General features: G+C 40.3%; 2 protein-coding genes across 2 annotated transcripts; both read right to left on the bottom strand.

Annotated features, from left to right (window-relative positions):
- Window positions 1-1,274: 1,274 nt before the first annotated feature.
- Window positions 1,275-10,792, bottom strand: LOC121688048 (olfactory receptor 6N1-like). Its single transcript, XM_042067366.1, has 2 exons — window positions 10,496-10,792; window positions 1,275-2,159 (listed from the first exon to the last, which is right to left on the bottom strand). Exons 1-2 carry the CDS (start codon window positions 10,790-10,792, stop codon window positions 1,275-1,277), a joined length of 1,182 nt encoding a protein of 393 aa, XP_041923300.1.
- A 503-nt stretch (window positions 10,793-11,295) lies between these two features.
- LOC121688047 (olfactory receptor 4E1-like) lies at window positions 11,296-21,160 on the bottom strand. Its single transcript, XM_042067365.1, has 2 exons — window positions 20,651-21,160; window positions 11,296-11,598 (listed from the first exon to the last, which is right to left on the bottom strand). Exons 1-2 carry the CDS (start codon window positions 21,158-21,160, stop codon window positions 11,296-11,298), a joined length of 813 nt encoding a protein of 270 aa, XP_041923299.1.
- Window positions 21,161-22,645: the final 1,485 nt, after the last annotated feature.

Genomic DNA, 22,645 nt, shown 5'->3' with positions numbered 1-22,645 from the left:
TATTCAGACATATCCGACTCCACCCATTGAACCCAAATTCAGTGTCAGTGTTAAAAAATATCTGTTTTAATTGGTCGAAAACAGAGTTTTTGTATAGATGAAAGGCAAAAATGCATGAAAATACATTTTCCGTAATTTGGAGCCCAGATAGTAATATTGGTATTCCGGCAGTCCAGCACATTTTTTCCACAAAAATAAGTCATGCTGAAAGGCATATATGATTCTAATAATAACTGTCTTATTGAATTGCATTATGCACACTCAATTCTCACTGGTATCTGCTAGACAACAAGTACCAAAACATGATTAGTTCATAGATTTCACATGTAAAATACATTTTATACAACCCCACCCCCATCTTGCCTGTTCATAATTCTGAGAAATTCTTGAATTGTGTGCATGTGTGCGTGTACATGTTTATGTTTATGTGTTGGTGTGTGTGTGTGTGTGTGTGTGCCTGTGTATGTGCCTACAGTATGTGTGTGCATGTGCATGCTTGCGTACATATGTCTACTGTGTGAGTATGTGTCATATGAATGTGAATGGATGTGTGTTAACATGACCCCTGGAGGCAAACATACGCAAAAAATATACAAAAAAAAAAACATACAACATATAAAAACATACAAAAAAAGGTGGTCCTCCTAAACCCTACGGTTCTCGAAATATTCACAGAAAACTGTGTCTGCCCTACCCTCCTTTCAGGGGGTCCAGTCCAGCAGGGGGGCTACAGATCAAAACGAAAAACGATGGTTCCATGCTATCCATGTGGGGCTACATACCCACCAAGTTTCGTGTACCCTGGTCTTTCAGTGTCCCGGGAATCCTTGATGGAAAATTGGCCATGCGAAAAAAAAAAGAAAAAAAAATCTGACTAAACCTATATGACCGCTACTTCGCTGCACGGCGGTCATAATAACTAAGAGTTGGTACCACAGTGTGTCAAAACAATGAATAGAGCTTTTCATGAGTAAATCAACATATCATTTAATTTAAGAGTGAGATATCCACCAATTACCAAACCCAGGACATGGATAACAATTTTAATTAACAATTAAAGATTAAGATTAAAGACAAAGATTTTTTTTTTACATTGTAGGTTTGTACTTTAACTTTGCTACTCCACAACAACTCTGCACAGTATCCCATTAACTGCATGACAGTAGGCATTTACATTTTTCTGTGAAGTAAAAATCATGATGGGTGTGCGTACCTACCATAAACATTCATTCCTCCAGGCGCCTCTTGGTAATGCTTATTAATGACTAAGACAATCATCTCTGGTGACACATTTTATGTTTACAACCTTGTCTGAATACTGCTTTCCGGATCTGTGGAAGTTGAAGCCCATAAGTTATTGGATTTGATAGTGGAGGGAGAATCAAAAACTGTATAGCCAATGCATTGCGTACACTAATTGGCAGGTTTTCTGAACCAACCCAACTGTATGATACGTCAAACAGTGTTGTCATGATGAAGATGGCTATAACCAAAATATGGGGCACACAAGTTTTGGCAAACTTTGTTCTGCCCTCACTGGATGATATGCAAACCTGTACAATACGAGCATATGAAATTAAAATTAAAACAAACTGTATACAGTAAGCCGTAATAAGTAACATGCTCCAAACCTGGTTGGCTATGGCTAGAGAACAACCCAGCTTTAGTATTGAAGGATTATCACAGAATAGTTTACGAATGTGAGATCCACAAATGGGTATTCTGAGAGTAAGAATAACAGATGCTACTGATGTCAAAAGTGGATAAGCCCAGGCCACTACAAGCAGTTTAAGCACAGCATGTGGAGTCAAAATACTGTGGTATTGCAGTGGTCTGCAAATTGCCACGTAGCGGTCATAAGACATCACTGTTAAAAGAGTGATTTCACACATTACTGAGGTATAAATCACATAAGCTTGTGTTATGCACCAACTGTATGTTATTGTGTGAGTATCAGCTTGCAAGTCCAGCAAAAATTTAGGGTAAAAACCAATAGTTCCGTAAAGGCTATTCACACATAGATTAGAGAGGAAAATATACATGGGCTCATGGAGGCTTTTTTCCATGATCACTGTTAAGATCAAAGTTAAGTTGACTGTAATGATTAGGATATAAAGGACAAATGCCAACAAGAAGCACATAGGCTTATAAACAGATCCCTGCAGTCCAGAATAAACAAACAATTTAAAATCAGACAAGTTGTCCATCATCTCAAGCATAATTCACATGTATCTTAATAATAGTCTAGAGGTAGCATTTGAACATATCCACATAGAATCACACACCAAGTAACATCATATTGCAGTATTATGGTCATTAGGCTATATCAAAGACCATTTACAGGTACATTAATGATATAGAAACATGTTGTATTTGAAATGGTGTCATACAGCTATTATATGCACTGCCTGTTTTCTGTTTTGTTGTGAACTCAGGGACTAGATGGATTACTCATTTATAGCTTAACCTCTACCTTTGGGACCGATCATATGAATAGCCTACCTGATTAACTCCAAGGTAATAGGGACTTCACATTGCACGTGACATGTGCTGTGCTCGCCGCTAGGTTGCTCTTGGTTGAGTAATGTCCCATGTTTTTTTTTGTAGTGCTTGCCGTCAAACTCAGCACAAAATACCAATGACTTACAGCGCGCCACAGTCTAAGTTCAACATGATTGAACTTCCACCGCGGCAAGAGCGGCATAAGAGGCAAAATGCTGCTTGCTGTGTGCTTTGCTCGGCGCAGTGGCAGGCCAGTTCTTGTGCGCGCAAGCCATCACATGAAAATAACGTGTTTCATAGCGCAGCACTGCCACTTGAATGTGCAATGTGAACCCCGCTTAAGAGTGTTTTTAAACTACACTCCCAGTGAATCAGTCCGAGTAACAACAGTTTAATGTTTTAATGAACAGGATTTTTTGTATTAACCAGGAAGCCAGATGTAGTAACACAATCTAAACTAGATCGTAGAGTCCTGCACATTCTCTCCGCAAAAATAAATCACGTGTGGGTGTGTGTGCGCATATTGTGTGTTTGTTTTTGTGTATATCTGTGCTTCTTTGTGCATGTGTGTGTTTATGTGTATGTTTATCTGTGTGTGTGTGCGTGTGCCTGCATGTGTGTTTTTATTTGTGTGCGTGTGGGGGTGTTTGTGCGTGTGGGGGTGTTTGTGTGTGTGGGTGTGTTAATGTGAGTGTGCATGTGTGTGCGTGTGCCTGCATGTGTGTTTTTATTTGTGTGCGTGTGGGGGTGTTTGTGTGTGTGGGTGTGTTAATGTGAGTGTGCATGTGTGTGCATGTGTGATCATTAACATCAGTGCTATAAGTGTGTAGGTGGACTCTATGACCCCAAAGTCTGCCATGACCGGGCCTCAGGTCAAAGATGTTTGAGAAAGGCTGGCCTTTGTCATAGGTTTCTATTTCATATTTTGGAATTAATATAAACTTTATATATTTTGTTAAGAATTTATAGTATTTTATTATCTGCATAATTACTAATAGCTAAACATAATTAGTAATTTGAATACATCATATTGATATTGAAATTATTAGGCTACACTTGGATATACAGTAGTTGCTTATAGTGTAGGGATATGTGGATTGAATTCATCATGTTTTCTATGTCATTAGATAAAATAAATGTTCGTTTTTTGAACATTTATTTTATCTAATGACATAGAAAACATAATGAATTGAATCCACATATCCTTAAGATCCAAGAACATCTTTCTGGGATCATAGATGAGATAAGTCTCTCGCAATATTCATTTTTATGAGTATGGAAGCGTCGACCCAGCGGTAGTGGTAGCAGCAGAGAGTAGAAACCATCCAGCAAGTGTTATTTAAATAAACTCCTGGTGTACTTACAAACTTTCCAATGCCTCGAGTATAGAACATATTTGTACTACTGTAGAAGTTTAGTATCATTCCGGGCATTATTAGTGGGGTAATTTACGAGATACACCGTTGGTTCTGTTAGCACCTGCACTAAGCCATGCGCCTGATATCGCTAACTCAACCAATGTTCGACCAAGGGAAAGAAGCTTCTGGGGGGGTGTTTGGCTCAAGTTCATGATGCAAAGGACCCTAGGGTGAAATTACTCCGAACCATCGTTTTAAGTTTAATGTTAAAAAGAGTAATATGATGAAAGTCAGAAGCAAAGAGGACTAGATGTACCGCATAGCGGTACAAAATATGACCGCCGCTCAGTCCTGTACATCCGTTCCACGAACATAAATCACACTAATCAATTTGTATCCATCTTCTACTCCACCCCCACAAACTTTTGTGTGAGCTTGTTTGGCATGCCTGTGTGTGTGTGTGCAGGCTGCACAGCAAGTAGCCTGCTGGCGCTGCGAAGGTGAATAGATTTGTAGCACTAGCCCAAAAATTTGAAACATTATTATTAGGGCTGGCAATCGTTTAAAAAAAATAATCTAATTAATTACATACTCTGTGATTAATCTAAATTAATCGCATATATAATTTTTGCTGTGAAAGTATTTTAAATATTTAAATTCAAATGAATCATTGATTAATTTTAAAACTTTAATGTCAGCATTAGTGACATTAAAGTTCAAAAACTCTTTTATTATTATTTTAATAATGCCCATAATAATCTATGATATGACCTAATATGCTTAGGTAATCCACACATATATAAAAATCCAAACATTAATGTCTAAAAGTAGTGTTATGAGTAAAAAAGTGGAATGGCACAGGGGAAAAAGTATTGAACACGCTACAAAAAGTACCAGAAAAAGCAGTACACAAACGCAAGGAATGGCAAGGAACAAACTGGAATCTATAAGTAGTTAGAGAAAGTATCCCTCCTATCTGTGCAAATTGATATAACCTGGTTTAGTACATACTGGTGGGCTATAAAAAGTTTTTTTGTTAGCAAGGTGTCACACAAGAAACATTTCATGATGGGTAAAAGCAAAGAGCTCTCCCAAGATCTTTGCAACCTTATTGTTGCAAAACATATCAATGGAACTGGTTACAGATGCACTTCAAAACTTCAGAATCATCCAGCAAGCAGTACTGGAGCCATTATCTGCAAGTGGAAGGAACATCACTACATCATCAACTGGCCATGCACAGGATCTCCTTGCATGATTTCTGACCAGGAAGTCAGAAGGATAGTCAGAAGAGTAGCCCAAGAGCCAAGGACCACTCTGAGAAAGCTCCAGAAAGATTTGTAGGCAGCAGGTACAATTGTTACAGAGAAAATCATAGGTAATGCACTCCACCGCCATGGCCTCTATGCACGCTCATCCAGCATGATTCTATTGCTGAAGAAAAACATGTCGAAGCTCGTTGAAAGTTTGCTATTTGAACAATCCTATGAAATACTGAGAAAATGTATTCTGGTTAAAAATGTAACTTACTTACATTTGGAGGAGAAATGGCACTGTGCATCACACTAAAAATACCATACCAACAATGAGGTTTGGAGGTGGTGGCATCATGGTGTGGGCTGTTTTTCATCTCATGGTACTAGCAGACTTCATACAGTTGAAGGAATGATGAATGGAGTCATTTTGTTCTGGGAGAATCTTTACATCCACCAGGATGATGAGGATGAGACATGGCTAGACTTTCCAGCAGGACAATGATCCAAAGCATTCAGCAAAGGAAACTCTCAATTGGTTTCAGAGAAAGGAAATCAAGGCCCTGACTTCAATTCAATTGAACAGTTTTGGAAGTTAACTAAAGATCAGGATTCACAAGAGGGACCCCTGAAATCTTCAATATAAAGGACTATCTGTTTAAAAGAATGGGCCAAACTCACACCAGAATACTGACTGATTAGTGTCATCATACAGGAAATGCCTTGAAGCTGTCATTACGAATAAAGGCTTTTCCAAAGTATTTAAGAAATTTCAGCAGGCGTGTTCATTACTTTTTTCCTGTGTCATTCCACTTTATTGCACATAACTCGACCTATGGACTTTAATGTTTGGATTTTTTTATATGGGTGGATTATCTGAGTTAATACTAATGTCTGGTGAAAATTTCATGCAAATAGCCTCATTGGAAGTATACTTACTGACAAAAATGTTGACGTGTTCAATACTTATTTTCCCCGCTGTAAATGCAAAAGTGCTTCGGGAAGTTGTTTTTCACATACAAGGTATTTCAGGCCACAGATATAACCTAGGGGACACAATGAAAATAAATTAACACTCCGCTCAATGTCAACACAATTTCTTTGCATTGATGTGCGACTTTAGAGTTGATGAACTCCGGTGATATGCAAATTCCTTGCTGCAGACATTGCAGAGGACTTTATTTTAATCAACACTTTTAATCACCCCAGACGATCGGGTTAAAAATGTTCTGCCTGGCCCTCCCCCCTGGTCAAAATTCTTTTTCCAGGGGCCTCCCCCCGGCTCAAAAAAATTCTCCTAGGCCCTCCCCCCTACGTGAAAACTGGTTGAAAAATGACGTTTACAAGGTTAAAACGACCAGCAAATGTCATAAGCACACATACACACACACGTGTACACACGCAGTGCTGATCTCTACAATACTACGCCTCTCATGCTTCAGAATTAGGGTTGCAAAGGGGCGGAAAATTTCCGGCAAATTTCCGGAAACTTACCATGGGAACTTAACTTAGCTTGAATGCCAAGCTGTTTTCGGAAGCTTTGTCCTAGACTGCCAGCAATCTAGACCATTGTTGATGATTTTTGTACAGCCACAGCATATTCTGTGTTATAGCTATGAACACATACAATGGCTCGTTTGAAAGGTGAGACTTTAAGCTCTCAGTGGGTGCAAACTGTGTATTTCTACACGCCTCTGTTCCTGAGCAATCCCAAGCTAAACAGTGGCTAATTTTCATCAAAATCTTTTTTTTCTAGAAATGGAGATATTGCGTCTTTTATGAGTCACTATCACCGACATATTCGGCACTCTGCCAAGGGCGTGCCCTCTTGCAAGCGCGACTCGGCCTACCACCCACTTCGCTAGGCCCGGCTCGTGGTGGTGATGGAACTCCCTCCTCAGCACGGTGTTCAGTCACTCCTTATAATGTTTTTGACCTGTTGTGGTCAGAGTCATCTTGTCTTAGTAGAAAGGTGGACTCATCCAGCGTTGTCTGGCGAAAACGCACCTGCTGCAATATCTTTTTCTTCGACTTTTTCATTTCTCCCTTCAGCACCTAAGAAGTGTTGCCTGCAAAGTTTCTGGGAAGAGATCTAACGAGACCTGCCACCTAGTGATAAACCCACGAAAATAAATGACCTGATTTTGACCTGGCGTGCATGTCACTGATAGACTAATCAGTGACTGATTCGAAAACAAAGCGGCAACCATCAAAAGCCGAGTTAAGATCAAACGTCCAGATAAAATGTCCAGATCTTGCGTTTTCATGAGTTTTATCATCATATATTTCATTTTCATTCCTCACAGAGTTCCCAAAATCACATAAGGTGTGTTAGAGTGTCTAGTTTCGTAATAAAAAAAAAGCTAGACTAAAAAAAGCTAAAAAACACACCCACGAATAATTAAAACGTGTGCTCGAATAAATTGTGTGCACAAAAAGGCTATTAGTCAACAATCCAGGAGATAGTGGAAACTGGTCGAGTAGCTTACATTTCCATTTCGTAGCCCTTGAGATGGATCTGGTCAGGGTATACCATGGTTTGGGCATGGCGTATAAGGAAATATTGAGAACTCTAGCCACCCAGCATGGCATGGTTATGAGTTTAAGCACATTAAAAAGGATGCTGAGGACGAACTGTCTCCGCCGTCGTGAGTATGACGATTTAGGTCATATTATAGAGTTCATTTTGAACGAACTCCAAGGCTCTGAGGTTACATGGGTACTGCTGGATGTACTATAAATGTATAGAACATGGTTTGCGCGTGAGAAAAGAAGATGTGCGCATCATTCTCAGCGCAGTTGACCCTGAAAGCACCCAGTGCCGCCGCAGACGACGACTGAAACCCAGGCAATACTTTTCCTAATTTCATATGGCACATCGATTCTTATGACAAGCTCAAGCCTTATGGCATATGCATAAATGGTTGCATTGATGGATATAGCAGAAAGATTATTTGGCTCAGGGCTGCCTTCACAAATAGTGATCCACGTGTGTTTGGGGGCTACTATACAGAGGCGATAGAAAGGGTGGGGGGCTATCCAAGACTTTTGCGCACCGACATGGGAACCGAGAATGTGGTCTTGAGAGACATGCAGGTGTACTTGAGACGAAATGATGAAGACAATAGAGCAGGATAATGAAGTTTTTTAACAGGAGTAAGCACTGCTAACCAAAGAATAGAAAGTTGGTGGGGAGTGATGAGAAGACAAGGAATGGAACACTGGATCCAGATGTTTAGCGAGCTGAAGGTCTTTTCACAGGGGACTATCTGGACAAGGCGTTAATCCAGCTGTGTTTCATGGGACCCATTAAGCTAAGTAGGCTAATGCATGCACACTAATATATTAGATAACCTCTAATATAAATAGAGGGACGGAATAGCCTAGAGATAGAGAGCGTCTTCATTGTTTGTAAAGGAAAGTTTTCACCATCCGAAGTGATTTTGTTTTACTGCACATCTTAAATACAATAAATTTCTTTCATCCAAACATTCAGGGTTTTCTTGGGATTCTAAATATCACTGACCTATGTGTATTTCCTTTTTTCAGGACGAGTTAAACAGCATCATGAAAATCTGGAATGCACATCGCATCCGCCCCTCTACAAACGTGAGTGTGCCGTCTGGCGTACCTGATCTGATGTATGTGGAATCACATTTGTGGGGAGCTGATGATCTTCTCGTGCCTGTTAATGCGGATGATTTAGCTGTATGTAGAGAAAACTGCACATTCTTAAGTTCTGTTCCATGCGATCCTGAAATATTTGATTTTTGCGCGAATGTGATGTTGGAGAGGGGATTGGAGTTTTCTTCAAACTGTCCACAGGCACAGGAACTGTACATTACTTTGAGGGACTTTGTTCATCCACTACTAATTGAGTAGGTGTCTGTAGAGAGAGACTAACAAACAAACAGACATCCCTTTCACCTGTGTTTACAGTAAATCTGAAGGAAAATAGCCTAGGATCTGAATTTATTTTGAACACATGATGTATGCCCCAGCTTAAATACAGTAATAAAAAGTACAGTACACATAAGATGACTTCTGCAAAAACACTACATTATTTATTGTTTAAATGGCACTGCTTTTCAGTTGAACAAGTAACAGCTCCTCAGCATAACAAGGAATACAGGGCATATATAAAGAACCCTGTTAAAAATGTTTGCTCTTAATCTAAAAAACATCTGCCCATATGTAAAACATTGCACATGGTTCAGAAAAAAAAAAATATTTTTATGCATAATAAAACAAAATAAGATTTGTTGTTTCTTTGCTACACTAAAACCTGTAAAATGTGTTATTCACAACTGCTTGTTTTAAACACTTGTGCAAGAATTTAAAAAGAAAGTTAACACCTGTTTTATCCAGGAATGTTTACAAAATGTGTCATTCAAAATTAAAATGTTTTGCACATATTCACAGTTTACTTAACATTATTATTTAACAACTAAATAACCTGAGTTGTTTAGTATCAGAACAGCTTGTCACCTTTTTTGAGGCATGGCAGTTTTTCATAAAGCTAACCAAACTATTGAGAACTGCAAACTGACCCTATGTAGCTGATGAGACAATCTACACTATATCCATTACCCAGACAGAACTAGTCAGCACACTATCATTTCTGAGGTCTGGGTAATTGTAGTAACCAACAGGCAATTCACTAGTTCGCCCGTCGGCATGATTGCTACAGTATACTGAGTGAATAAGCTAAGCGCGTGTTTGGCATGGTAGCTGGCCGTGGTCATGGAATGCCTGAAGCGGAGATCGTGATAGAGCGATGGCCGCTTGCACCCCCCAATGTAAGGAGGATGCGTAACCGGGCTATCAGTGAAATGGAGGAGTAGGGGGAGGAGGAGGGATAATTTTGCAAGCGCCGCGGCGTATTGATAAGGAGGCCAGCTTAAATACCCTGGCGGCGGAAGACAGGTGAGTTAATTGCTGTCAATCATCCCTAAGGGCTCCTCCCGAACTTTGTTTAGAAAACATCATTCTCACATGTGTGAGCCTGAGGCCTGGGCTGAAAATCAGATGTTTCAGTGAACTCAACCTTAATGGAATGCCCAACCAAATTTGAGCCAGTGCAAAACCTCAGGAAGTTTTGAAAAGTTTGATGGTCAGCTTCCACAATGTAACGTTTCAGATGGCGAGCAACTGCATGCTGTATTGCGGTCATCGCATCTGGGAACTGGAGAAGCTCCTTCACGGCCTTCGAAGTTGTTTTTTTTTTTGCTCTAACAGTTGATGCAGCACATCGATCGGGAGAGTGCGGGCTAAGGTATCAACTACGGGGGGCCAGCATTCAATGATGTACATTGGTGCTTGGATTATAGACTTATGACCCATTTGTGAGAGTAATGGGACTAGATTATCTTTATTTGGCACCTGGTGACACTCATGGACATCAAGGAGATCAAGCAGAGTCTCCATTTCGACTGAATCAATGTCATCCAAGGCCCTGAGAAGAATCTGTCTCTCCTGATCTGACACATACTGTAGAAATCCATCCTTGCAGCTGCTAACTGCTGATCCATACAGCACCTCCTCCAAGAATGGGGCTGCTAGCTGCACTGGGAAGTATCCAGCACGTTTCCATACCAAAACAAGCACTCTAGCAACAGCCTTCCATTCTTCAATTTGAAAATCGTGCCTGATAAAAGGCACTTTGGCATCACGGCCCATTGTGTATCTCTCATAGAACTCTGTCCAGAATTCTGTGATGCAATCACGGAACAATCCTATTCCTTCTCCCTCTTCAAGCTGACCATTAGGCAATCACATCTTAATGTAGATCTCTGACTCTAAAACATGAGGATCTTTAAATGCCTTGATAAGATCAGAGAGACAGTGTCCTCTACGTATGATTTACGTGACACTGGGCGCAAGGTCACTGTCTGACTCAGGGAAAGAGTCTACAACAGAAGGCTGCAACATCCAGAGTCTTGGGGAGGAGATTCAGTAGTGGTCAGGTCAACAACTGAGGAATACACAGTTTTACATGGCAAGGATTCACTGGCTGTTGAAGAGGTAGTGTGCTGTAGGCCTATTCCTGCAACAGTGGGTTCCACCCCTGTAACTAATGGTTGGCTTAGAGGCGGTTCAGGATCACTGACGGGCTTTGCAAATGGAGATGAATCAGCAGGGGTCATATTATCTAGAACAAGAGACACTGTAACAGGGGAAGCTTAATTTCCTGCCAATGTGTACTGGCCAGTCCAAACCTCTGTGTCGTCCATGTTATTGTCTGTGGGAATCTCGATGTTGACAACATAGTCATTATCTGGTTCTGGTAAGTACTGCCTGATCTCAAAAGAACTTTCTGCAACATCTGCAACTGAAGTTGAGCTCTGGGGGGTTTTGGGATGCATGTCTTCCTCTATCTCTACATCCCTTAACTTGGTGCAGAGATACAGTCGTAGTATTCGAACACGACTGAGGTTGTACAGTTGCTCAATAGTGCTTGAAATCTCCACTTCAATCTGTGAAGACTGAATTTCAGAATGGTAGCATGAGAGTTTTTTGTTTTTTGTGGAAAAAAAAACATTTTCTGCCATGACCCTTACTTCCTCCACTGTTAGGTTTTTATCAATGGTCTAATGCAGGGGTCCCCAAACTTTTATGTACCATGGACCGGTTTGATTCCCTTTTTTTTTTCACGGACCGGTGGGGGGGTTTGATGTTCCGTGTTGTGCATGCATTACTTGAAAAGAACTAGCTCCAGTTATGTATGAACAGTGAAGGTAACAAACTCTTAAAAATGTGAAAAACGTGAACTTGAAGAAGTGAAAATTGAACAATATGAACTATGAAAATTGAACAACTTGAAGCTACATATATCATGTGTGAACATGCTTAACAAAATATGGTAACAAAACATGGGAACTAAACGTGCATTACGAATATAATCAGTGGGAGCTCATATACGAATATAATCAGTGGGAGCAACAAGAAGGTTCCATCTGGGGGTGATGGAAGACAGTGACACCCTCAGTGTGTTTGAAATGTCCAGTCGATTGCGCAATTTGGTCTTAGTTGCAGTCATTGCCGAAAACCTGGCCTCACATAGATACGTGGTGGGAAATGGTAGCAGCGTTTTCAGCGCTTTTACGGCTATCTCGGGATATTCTGCTTTGGTTTTCATCCAAAAACCCGCCAGAAAGGTTTCCTCATAGCCTACACACTCTTAAGACCACCGTCATTTGCAATTTCGATCAACTGCTCTTCCTCCTGCGCTGACAAGTTAGGACTATTCGGGATATTGACAAATGGGTTGCGGACCCACCCACTCATTGGTTTGCCGTGGATCTTTGGAGGATGGGAAGTAACGCTCAAACTCATTTGAAAGCGCAACAAGGTGATCGCGCACCAGCTGCGAGAGAAAGGGCCCTGCCTCAGTCTCTCCCAAAACCCCCACTACTGTTTGGAACATATCAAATGCACCCCGATCCACTCGTCATACCCACAAATCAAGCTTGGCTTTAAATGCAGCGACTTTATCTGCCAGTTTAAAGACAGTCGTCATTCTCCCCTGCAGTGACAGGTTGAGGTCATTAAGCAACCCCGAATATGTCACACTGGTAAGCGAGTTTTGACACCCAGCCCTCATCACTAAAATATGCAGCTAATGGTGACTTTTTTTTTCTGTAAATCTCTGCAGCGGCTCTCGCAACTCAAACACTCTGGCCAGTGACCTGCAACCAACCAACTTGGATAGCGTACCACGGTGACCCATTCACCTTTTCTAACAACTGTGCCTCAATATCCTCTGACATATCATCAATTTGCCTATGGACAGTGCTTGCAGAAAGCGGTACCTGAGCTATTTTTTTTAGCTGCAGCCTCCCCAAGTTCATTGCACATGCCTTTACCAGCAGGCAGAATTAATTCTTCCCCAATAGTAAAGGGCTTCTTAGATTTAGCAATCTGACTAGCCACTATGAGGCTTTTAGTGCAGCCACGTTCACCGATGTGGTTGCTTTACGCACTAGTTTTTTGTCCTTCTTGCTCGCGTTTCTTACGCTCAAAGAACTCAAGGGGTTTGTCTTTAAGTGTAGGATGCTTGGACTCTAGATGTCGAATTAGCTTTGATGGTTTCATTGCTTCGCTTGACAACTTATCGCCAAATACCACACATAAAGGACTTGGTGCATGCAAGTACCGGTCTCTGCAAAACCATATTTTAAATATGACTAGTCATATTTCTATTATTGAATGACCCCTTCTTTTTCTTTGAGGTATCTGGCTCACCATCGTCAGTGGGTATTATTGCGAATGTGACATTATTGCGAATTAAATTGAGTTTATTTAGTTTGCATGCATTTTTTTTTTAAACTCTTGTCGTAGGCTGCGGCCCGGTGGTTGGGGACCGCTGGTCTAATGTCTGGTTCCTCCATTTTTAATTGCCTTCACCTGCTTGTATTGCTGTTGTTTAGAATCAAGTGACCAGCGCAGTGACCATGCGCCCTAATTCAATCTGCCTCTCTCTTTTTTCTGCACTCTTATTCCCAATCCAAGTTGGATTTTTTGAAGGCTTCGCACCTGGTGTAGCTGATAGTCTTCGATTAGCCTTACAGTATGTGTGGCTCCTTTAAGTGAACCTGACGTCAGTGAATTGCAAGTGAGTGGCTAGAGAGTATGAATCGTTTTCATTTAGGACTAAACACTCATAAACGGCTCAACTGGGAATAAGCTACAGTATAGCGACCAAATCAGAGTTTGTGAGGGAAACTTCAGGTTTAGTTTCAACTGCGGGTAACTGAATAAAGCTGCAACTCCTCAGACTGTATCTTATGTCCGTCTACTCTGTTGCGCACAACCTGCTGCAGCAGAAATGAAAGGGGTTAGCCCCGAAGGTTTTAATAACTTATTATGATGACCTGTCTGGAACTGAAGCAGGAATGGTTAGCATATTTCTAGTTAATATTACAAAACCCAAGCTAAAGTAATGCAAATATAATACTAAAACACAACTTAGAACTAGGCCTACTTATGTACTCGTCCCACTAACGAGTTTGTTTATTTGTCAAGACGACTCTAGATAGGGCTGAGCTCCGCTCTGGTAAGGTTAAATGGCGGATCATTCACGAGAGGATTTTGAGATGCACAGATTCCCAAATTAACGCATATCCACAGATTTTGTTAGAGTGGTGAAATACATTCACACCGCTGACATTATATTGAGGAAAAAGTATAGCCAACCAAGCTCAAGTAGCTCAGTGTAGCCAGATGGACCTTACGTAGGCCTAAATTAGGACTTTAAAAAATATCGGCGCAAATTATCGGCCAGAATTCTGTTATCGGACCGATAATAATATTTTCATTTTTTCACTTATCGGCCAATAATACATCGGCCGCCGATATAGTGCATCCCTACTAGGAACGCAACCAGTAGGTGGCGATGAGATTACGTTCCCTCCCTGTAGGCTAGGCTAGGCCAAGACCTAACAGTCCAGCACAACAGACCTAGGCTACCCGACAGATTACCCGTTATAACCCTCTCTGCAAGGCTTTGGATATGGTTCATGCCTACTGTAATGGCATAAACATGTTGCATTGATCTATGTTAACACCGCAAACGACATGACATCAACAAAACACATTAGCAGGGTTAGCCTATTTCTAACCCAGTCAGTCAGACCACCTGTTACTCGAATACAAATAACGTTAATGAAGTTAAACATGTTCTTGCACCCCACATCACATAGCCTACCTTTTCGTTATCGAGTTTCTGAATAAACCCTTCGCTGACACCTCTATCCTTCAAGAAGTCCCTCAGGCTATCGGCTGTCGGCTCCATAGCTGGCGGTTAACACCGCAGGTGACCCTGCTACAAAGAGTAGAAGTCCGCTATAGTCATCACCTAATGGTGAAAACTAAAAAGGCTTTAATTAACTACGGTTATCATCACTTACCAATATTGAACTGTAATGTTACATCTTAATAGGCCAATCTCAACAGCTTGAGTAACACGAAGTTGCGACAGGCAGCCAGCAGTGAGAACATGTGAAATGACTAAATGTGAGCACGAAATACATATTTCGAGAACTCAATTTAGGCCTTCAACGGGGTCACGTTTTATTAATTCGAGGGTTCAATTACATTAAGAGAAAACATGCTCACGTTTTATTAATTCGAGGGCTCAATTAAAGGAAAACGTGCTCACAAATTATCACGACCAGAAAAAATATCACTTAAAGTGACCTCTCCCGGGCTCCGTATATTCCCGTTAATTCCCATGGAAAGTTTCCAACTTTGTAAATTCCAGGAATTTTGCAACCCTATTCAGAATCATACAGAACAACAAGGGCAAAAACATGCAGTTTTATGTGTGGTTAAGAATAATATCAGAGTGGGCCTTTTTCTACCAGTTTTTGCTACATAAAAATAATAAAGATTGCTTGAACTCACATACCGGTATGCCTGACTTGTGTGATCTTCATCTTGCAAAAGTTCTACCTAGGCTAAGTACAAATGAGCATACAGTCTCATATTAAGATATAAATGCTAATTTTTCATGACCGGATATCCACAAAGATGCTGCCAATTTGTTTACTACGTTCCCAAACTTTATTGCAGCTCATGTGACTTCATCAAGGGCTACGATTCGACAGTAAAGTGAAACAAGCGGTGCATCTTTCCCATGTTCAGGGTGGAAAGTAAAAAAAACAAGATTTGCATAAGTTGAATTGGTGTTTTTTAAAAAGGAGGGACCATGGATAATAAAGAAAAAAAATATAAAAGAAATCTTTGTATATTCCCACAAGGTGTTTGGGTGCACTGAAAATGAGAACCAAAATGATTTCTCAGACTTGTGAGGTCTGCTGTTCAGACTCTGAAGGAATGTGGAGGAGTGTTTCCACTTCTCAGTAAGGAACATAAATCAAGAGCCTATGCTGAGTACAAATATGTCTTCTGAAGGCCTAAACAGAGCCCTGCCAAAAACTCCAATACAATTTTGATCAACTTTGAGAGACAGCTATGACCATGCAGGATCATCCAGACCAAATGTTACGATTATGTTACATACTATTCCTATTTATGTACCAGCATGCAAAATGTGAGCCTCCTACATGGTTTAGTTCTTGCGCTATGGGCTTGTGAACTTTGACAAAAAAAAGAGGCCGAACAAAATCGACACCCCATCCTCCTGTAAAACTGGCTGTACCTTGGAAAGTATTGATCTTACATAAAAGTAATTTTACAGTGTGTCTCCTGGGTAACATAGGTACACCTCGTAATTTTTTCACAATTTTTTGAGACCTAAGTGCGTGGGCCCTGGTTAAATTGACCTGTCGCTAAGCACCACCCTTAGAACGCTGATAAGCCAATGACAGTCCAGCCTCAACGGGACTCGGACATCAGCTCGGACAACTTCCAGGAAACAACGGGGAGGAGGCATAAAATGACAAATTAATGGTTATTTATGGAGTTTATTAACTCAAAAAACTCTGACGGATAACCATGGTCAAAGGGGGGACGTGTAATACTGATAGCCGGTACCCCGAGAGGCTAGAAAACGGGGTATATTTTCATCAACAGTAGCCTACAGGACGTCTCTCGCGTTTGCAGCAGCTCGACGTAATGTAGGCTACTAAGCCAACAACGTGGGCACAGGTTCCCTGTTAAATCCCAAGATGAAAATGCTCATTAACCAACTACTATATTCTTACTACATCAAATATTAACGTAACCCAACATATCTTCGTATCAATCTTCCACTAGCTACCTAGCATTAACGTCAGTGGTTTTTGCACAGTGATTTGCACGGCTACTCGCCACAACTGCTGGTCACCTTACGTATTCTAAAGTTTTGAATACACCCCTCCATAGCATAATTAAGTCCCTTTTGATAGCTTCTGGAGGAAAGTAAATCCTTTTTCGACCAAAACGTCCCCAAAGCCTGCTTTCATATACTGTCAGCTGACATTGTCCACAATGTATTTCTAATCAAGTCTGGTTTGTTTGTCCGAGTTTTCACACGGTAACAATGGGGGGCGGGGCTTAGCGACAGGTCAATTGACGTGGAATGACCCAACAGCAAATAATGCTGATGAAGAAAGCAGAAAAAATAACCATATTTGTATTACGTTGTGTCTTACCTTCGTCTTTATAACTATATATCTATTTATTAAATAAATAAATTGACATTGACATTGATTTTTAAAAGTTTTTCTTGCAAATTGGAAAATAATTTTGTACACAGGATGCACTAAAACAGCCATTGAAGGCTGTCAAGAACATGTCAATCAAACAGATGGTGATACTGGCCAATCGGGGAACCGACAACTCCCTTTTTTCGAGATGGGCCTTGCTGCAGAACACAAAATCCAAGGGGTGGAGCTGGACCTAAATCCAACTCCTCCTACTATATCCGCGCTTGCACCCTACCGAACATTGACCTGATACTGTAGGTGGCGGTAATGCACGGAAGGGCCTAATCTGCCAATAAACACTCACAAGATGAAGATGACTTTGCATACTCTTGTACAATCACTACATGTTATGTCCCAACAAAATATGGTTTTAAGCGCAAGTTGCTTTAAAGAAGACACAAAATTGAAAACACACATTTGAATTATGTATGAAACATGTGAAATATGACATGGACATATGTATTCATTGATATTAATAAGTCTACTTTACATAATTGTTTAATGAACTTATTTTAAAGGAGAATTCCGGTGTGATATTGACCTAAAGTGTATTGAAACATGATACCGAGTGTGAACGTATGTCTCATAGCCCATCTCGGCTTGTCCCCTGCACTCCAAAATCTGGCGCTAGTCAGCCGATGCTACCAACAGCTTTTTCAATAGTGGTGCTTCGGCATCGGGCTAGCCATGCAAATAAATCACTGTTTTACACCCATTTACGAGGCTCAATGTATCTCCACACTTCATTGGTAGACTTCCGAGGGCCCTGACATAAGTCGAGCAACGAGTAAGAATGAACAGGTATGATAAGGGATCAGATTCCAAAAATAATTCAGTGGAAATGCCTCGGTTGGCCAGCGCTGAACCAAATCCATAGCAACAAGCTAACAACCCCAAAACTATATTCAGACATATCCGACTCCACCCATTGAACCCAAATTCAGTGTTTTAAAAAATATCTGTTTTAATTGGTCGAAAACAGAGTTTTTGTACAGATGAAAGGCAAAAATGCATGAAAATACATTTTCCGTAATTTGGAGCCCAGATAGCTACTAATATGGGTAGGTATTCAGATAGCTACTAATATGGGTAGGTATTCAGATAGCTACTAATATGGGTAGGTATTCAGATAGCTACTAATATGGGTAGGTATTCAGATAGCTACTAATATGGGTAGGTATTCAGATAGCCTACTAATATGGGTAGGTATTCCGGCAGTCCAGCACATTTTTTCCACAAAAATAAGTCATGCTGAAAGGCATATATGATTCTAACTGTCTTATTGAATTGCATTATGCACACTCAATTCTCACTGGTATCTGCTAGACAACAAGTACCAAAACATGATTAGTTCATAGATTTCACATGTAAAATACATTTTATACAACCCCACCCCCATCTTGCCTGTTCATAATTCTGAGAAATTCTTGTATTCAGCATGTTTGAAATAATTAATTCGATAATATTTTTCATCTTTGCAAAGGAAAAGATTTGTGTGAAAGGGATTAAAGGCCCGTCTCATACTGTAGGCCTGTCTGAAAATACAAGCTGGTGCTGCAGTTAGCCGTCTTTGAAAAAAAAAAGCACTGGTCTAGCCAGGGAATACACATACGATTTTTTGGCAAATTTGGGATTCAATGAAAGGAAGTCAATTAACCTTTTCCCGACCCACTCCCAATTGTACAGTTGTGAAGGTCTGGGTTGTTTGAAGTTTTACGGGTAAGCTTATTTTCCAAAATGTTGGCATGTTCCTTTTAAAGAAATGAGAAATGTCTGCACTTTGCATGAGTTAGTTTATCACACAATACACAGATGGTTTTCCTGTGGTATTAAGACTAATAAGTGATGGACTGTTTAAAGTAGGCCAAGTGGGGATGACAATGGTTTTTGTTCTTGCCATTTGAGGCTCATGTCATCATTAACAATTGTAAGCCAGATATCCCTGCCTCACATTGGCTCTCATTGGATTGGAATTACAGCTATCAAGTATGGTTTCCAAGATACAGGTGGTAGCTCAGCTTACCCACGGGCTCTAACTATCTCTTCTACGTGGTATGGATCAGTTATTGCTGTGGTTAATTTATATTTATATATATATATATATATATGTATAATAATCAGTACTGACATGGTAATCACTCATGGTATACAACTTAGTCTGCATAGTACCTTACTAAACTGTGGAAGTTAACCCCCATAAACTATTGGTAAGGGGAGGGAGACTCAGAAATGGTAATGCCAGTGTAGTCTAGAAATTCCTCACTGGATGATACTTGACGATATGAGAATTCATACATAATGCAGGCAAATCATTATTTTGTTTGTCTACTTATTTCTATATATCTCTATGGTTGTGACAAATAAAATCCTTGTATCTTTGTAATTGTAAATGTCAGTGAATGCAGACCGACATGAGCTCAATTTGTCAACATTACATTATATAAGCTTTTGTAAATGTTTAATTAATACAGCCTTGTGCTTTACCACAATTTATGACTTATATTGGGAAAGACCATAGACTGTATATTATATTGGGAAAGACAGGTAAAGTTCAGTATCATTCGCATAACCGTGATAGATGAATCAGTGGGAGCGAATAATCTAACCTAAGGAAGTGGTGTAAATGGAAAACTAATTTACATTGTGAGTAGAAACTAAGCTCAAAACAAGATTAAGTAAAATAACTAAGAGTTGGTATTACAGTGTGTCAAAACAATGAATAGAGCTTTTCATGAGTAAATCATCATATCATTTAATTTAAGAGTGAGATATCCACCAGTTACTAAATCCAGGACATGGATAACAATTAGATTTTTTTTTTTTTAGACATCGTAGGTTTGTACTCTCACTTTGCTACTCCACAACGATAGTGTGTGTGTGTATTCTTCACACCAAGTTGGCAGTATCCCATTAACTGCATGACAGTACGCAATTACATTTTTATGTGAAGTAAAAATCATGATCGGTGTGCGTACCATAACATTCATTCCTCCAGGCGCCTCTTGGTAATGCTTATTAATGACTAAGACAATCATCTCTGGTGACACATTTTATGTTTACAACCTTGTCTGAATACTGCTTTTCGGATCTGTGGAAGTTGAAGCCCATAAGTTATTGGATTTGATAGTGGAGGGAGAATCAAAAACTGTATAGCCAATGCATTGCGTACACTAATTGGCAGGTTTTCTGAACCAACCCAACTGTATGATACGTCAAACAGTGTTGTCATGATGAAGATGGCTATAACCAAAATATGGGGCACACAAGTTTTGGCAAACTTTGTTCTGCCCTCACTGGATGATATGCAAACCCGTACAATACGAGCATATGAAATTAAAATTAAAACAAACTGTATACACTGACCTGTAATAAGTATCATGCCCCATACCTGGTTGGCTGTGACTAGAGAACAACCCAGCTTTAGTATTGAAGGATTATCACAGAATAGTTTACGAATGTGAGATCCACAAATGGGTATTCTGAGAGTAAGAATAAGAGATGCTACTGCTGTCAAAAGTGGATAAGTCCAGGCCACTACAAGCAGTTTAAGCACAGCATGTGGAGTCAAAATACTGTGGTATTGCAGTGGTCTGCAAATTGCCACATAGCGGTCATAAGACATCACTGTTAAAAGAGTGATTTCACACATTACTGAGGTATAAATCACATAAGCTTGTGTTATGCACCAACTGTATGTTATTGTGTGAGTATCAGCTTGCAAGTCCAGCAAAAATTTAGGGTAAAAACCAATAGTTCCGTAAAGGCTATTCACACATAGATTAGAGAGAAAAATATACATGGGCTCATGGAGGCTTTTTTCCATGATCACTGTTAAGATCAAAGTTAAGTTAACTGTAATGATTAGGATATAAAGGACAAATACCAACAAGAAGTACATAGGCTTATAAACAGATCCCTGCAGTCCAGAATAAACAAACAATTTAAAATCAGACAAGTTGTCCATCATCTCAAGCATAATTCACATGTATCTTAATAATAGTCTAGAGGTAGCATTTGAACATATCCACATAGAATCACACACCAAGTAACATCATATTGCAGTATTATGGTCATTATATCAAAGACCATTTACAGGTACATTAATAATATAGAAATATTTTGTATTTTAAATGGTGTCATACAGCTATTATATGCACTGCCTGTTTTCTGTTTTGTTGTGAACTCAGGGACTAGATGGATGGCTCATTTATAGCTTAACCTCTACCTTAGGGATCATATGAATAGCCTACCTGATTAACTCCAAGGTAATAGGGACTTCACATTGCACGTGACATGTGCTGTGCTCGCCGCTAGGTTGCTCTTGGTTGAGTAATGTCCCATGGTCTTTTTTTGTAGTGCTTGCCGTCAAGCTCAGCACAAAATACCAATGACTTACAGCGCGCCACAGTCTAAGTTCAACATGATTGAACTTCCACCGCGGCAAGAGCGGCATAAGAGGCATAAGAGGCAAAATGCTGCTTGCTGTGTGCTTTGCTCGGCAAGAGCGGCATAAGAGGCAAAATGCTGCTTGCTGTGTGCTTTGCTCGGCGCAGTGGCAGGCCAGTTCTTGTGCGCGCAAGCTATTAAAAATAATGTTTCATAGTGCAGCACTGCCGCTTGAATGTGCAATGTGAACCCCGCTTAAGAGTGTTTTTAAACTACACTCCCAGTGAATCAGTCCGAGTAACAACAGCTTAATGTTTTAATGCACACACTCCTCCTGCTCAAGTGAGTAGGACGCATTTCACACTGCTCATGCTTCAACTATCCTTTTAGCAATTTCCACTCTTTTTCATTCTTTTATTTCATTTACAAGCTAGTTTAGCAAAGACAGTGAAACCAGTACATTTAAATCTGAAAGGTTAGTGGTTAGTTTTTTTTTATTTTAAATGAGCCAGCCAAGTCAATGAGCAAAAACTGAACGACAATTCACCTTGAAGTTGGATTAAAACAAAATGCGCTCCTCCGGCCAGAGACCCAGGCCTAGAAATCTAGACGCACCCTAGCGGCGGCAAATTCATTTGCTCAGCCTGTACGTCTAGTATCAAACCATAGGGATTTTTATTGGCTGACGCCGTGGACTTCATCCAATCACAGCGCTCTATTTTGTTAGAGAGTCTTAAGGCGGGCTTAACAAGATAATGACAGTCCTGCGACTGTGAACAACAAGAAAGGTGGCTATGGCGAACGAAGAGCGGTTGTTTGAATCGGCGTTGCCGGCAACTTTGGAGGAGTTGGACTTGTGCTTTTCTTTGAAAGTTGAGCAACACAATGCACTTAAGTCATTACTTTCGAAGAAGGATGTATTTGCCGTTTTGCCGACCGGATATGAACCGCAAATAAAAGAGGTGGATAGCGAGAGGATAGCCAGAATTTTCAAGAC

Source organism: Alosa sapidissima, chromosome 17 (assembly GCF_018492685.1).
Source record: "Alosa sapidissima isolate fAloSap1 chromosome 17, fAloSap1.pri, whole genome shotgun sequence".
NCBI lineage: Eukaryota > Metazoa > Chordata > Actinopteri > Clupeiformes > Clupeidae > Alosa > Alosa sapidissima.
The sequence above is the reverse complement of the archived record's forward strand: the minus strand, read 5'-3'. Positions and strand labels throughout refer to the sequence as shown.

Excerpts from the sequence above, each read along its gene's own strand:
- LOC121688048 (XM_042067366.1), bottom strand. The coding sequence starts at position 10,792 with ATGGGCCGTGATGCCAAAGTGCCTTTTATCAGGCACGATTTTCAAATT. Across the intron at positions 2,160-10,495 it reads ATGTCCATGAGTGTCACCAG|GGATCTGTTTATAAGCCTAT; the intron begins GTGCCAAATAAA and ends TCTGGACTGCAG.
- LOC121688047 (XM_042067365.1), bottom strand. The coding sequence starts at position 21,160 with ATGTACTTCTTGTTGGTATTTGTCCTTTATATCCTAATCATTACAGTT. Across the intron at positions 11,599-20,650 it reads CTCTAGTCACAGCCAACCAG|TCTTCACAGATTGAAGTGGA; the intron begins GTATGGGGCATG and ends TCTGAAATTCAG.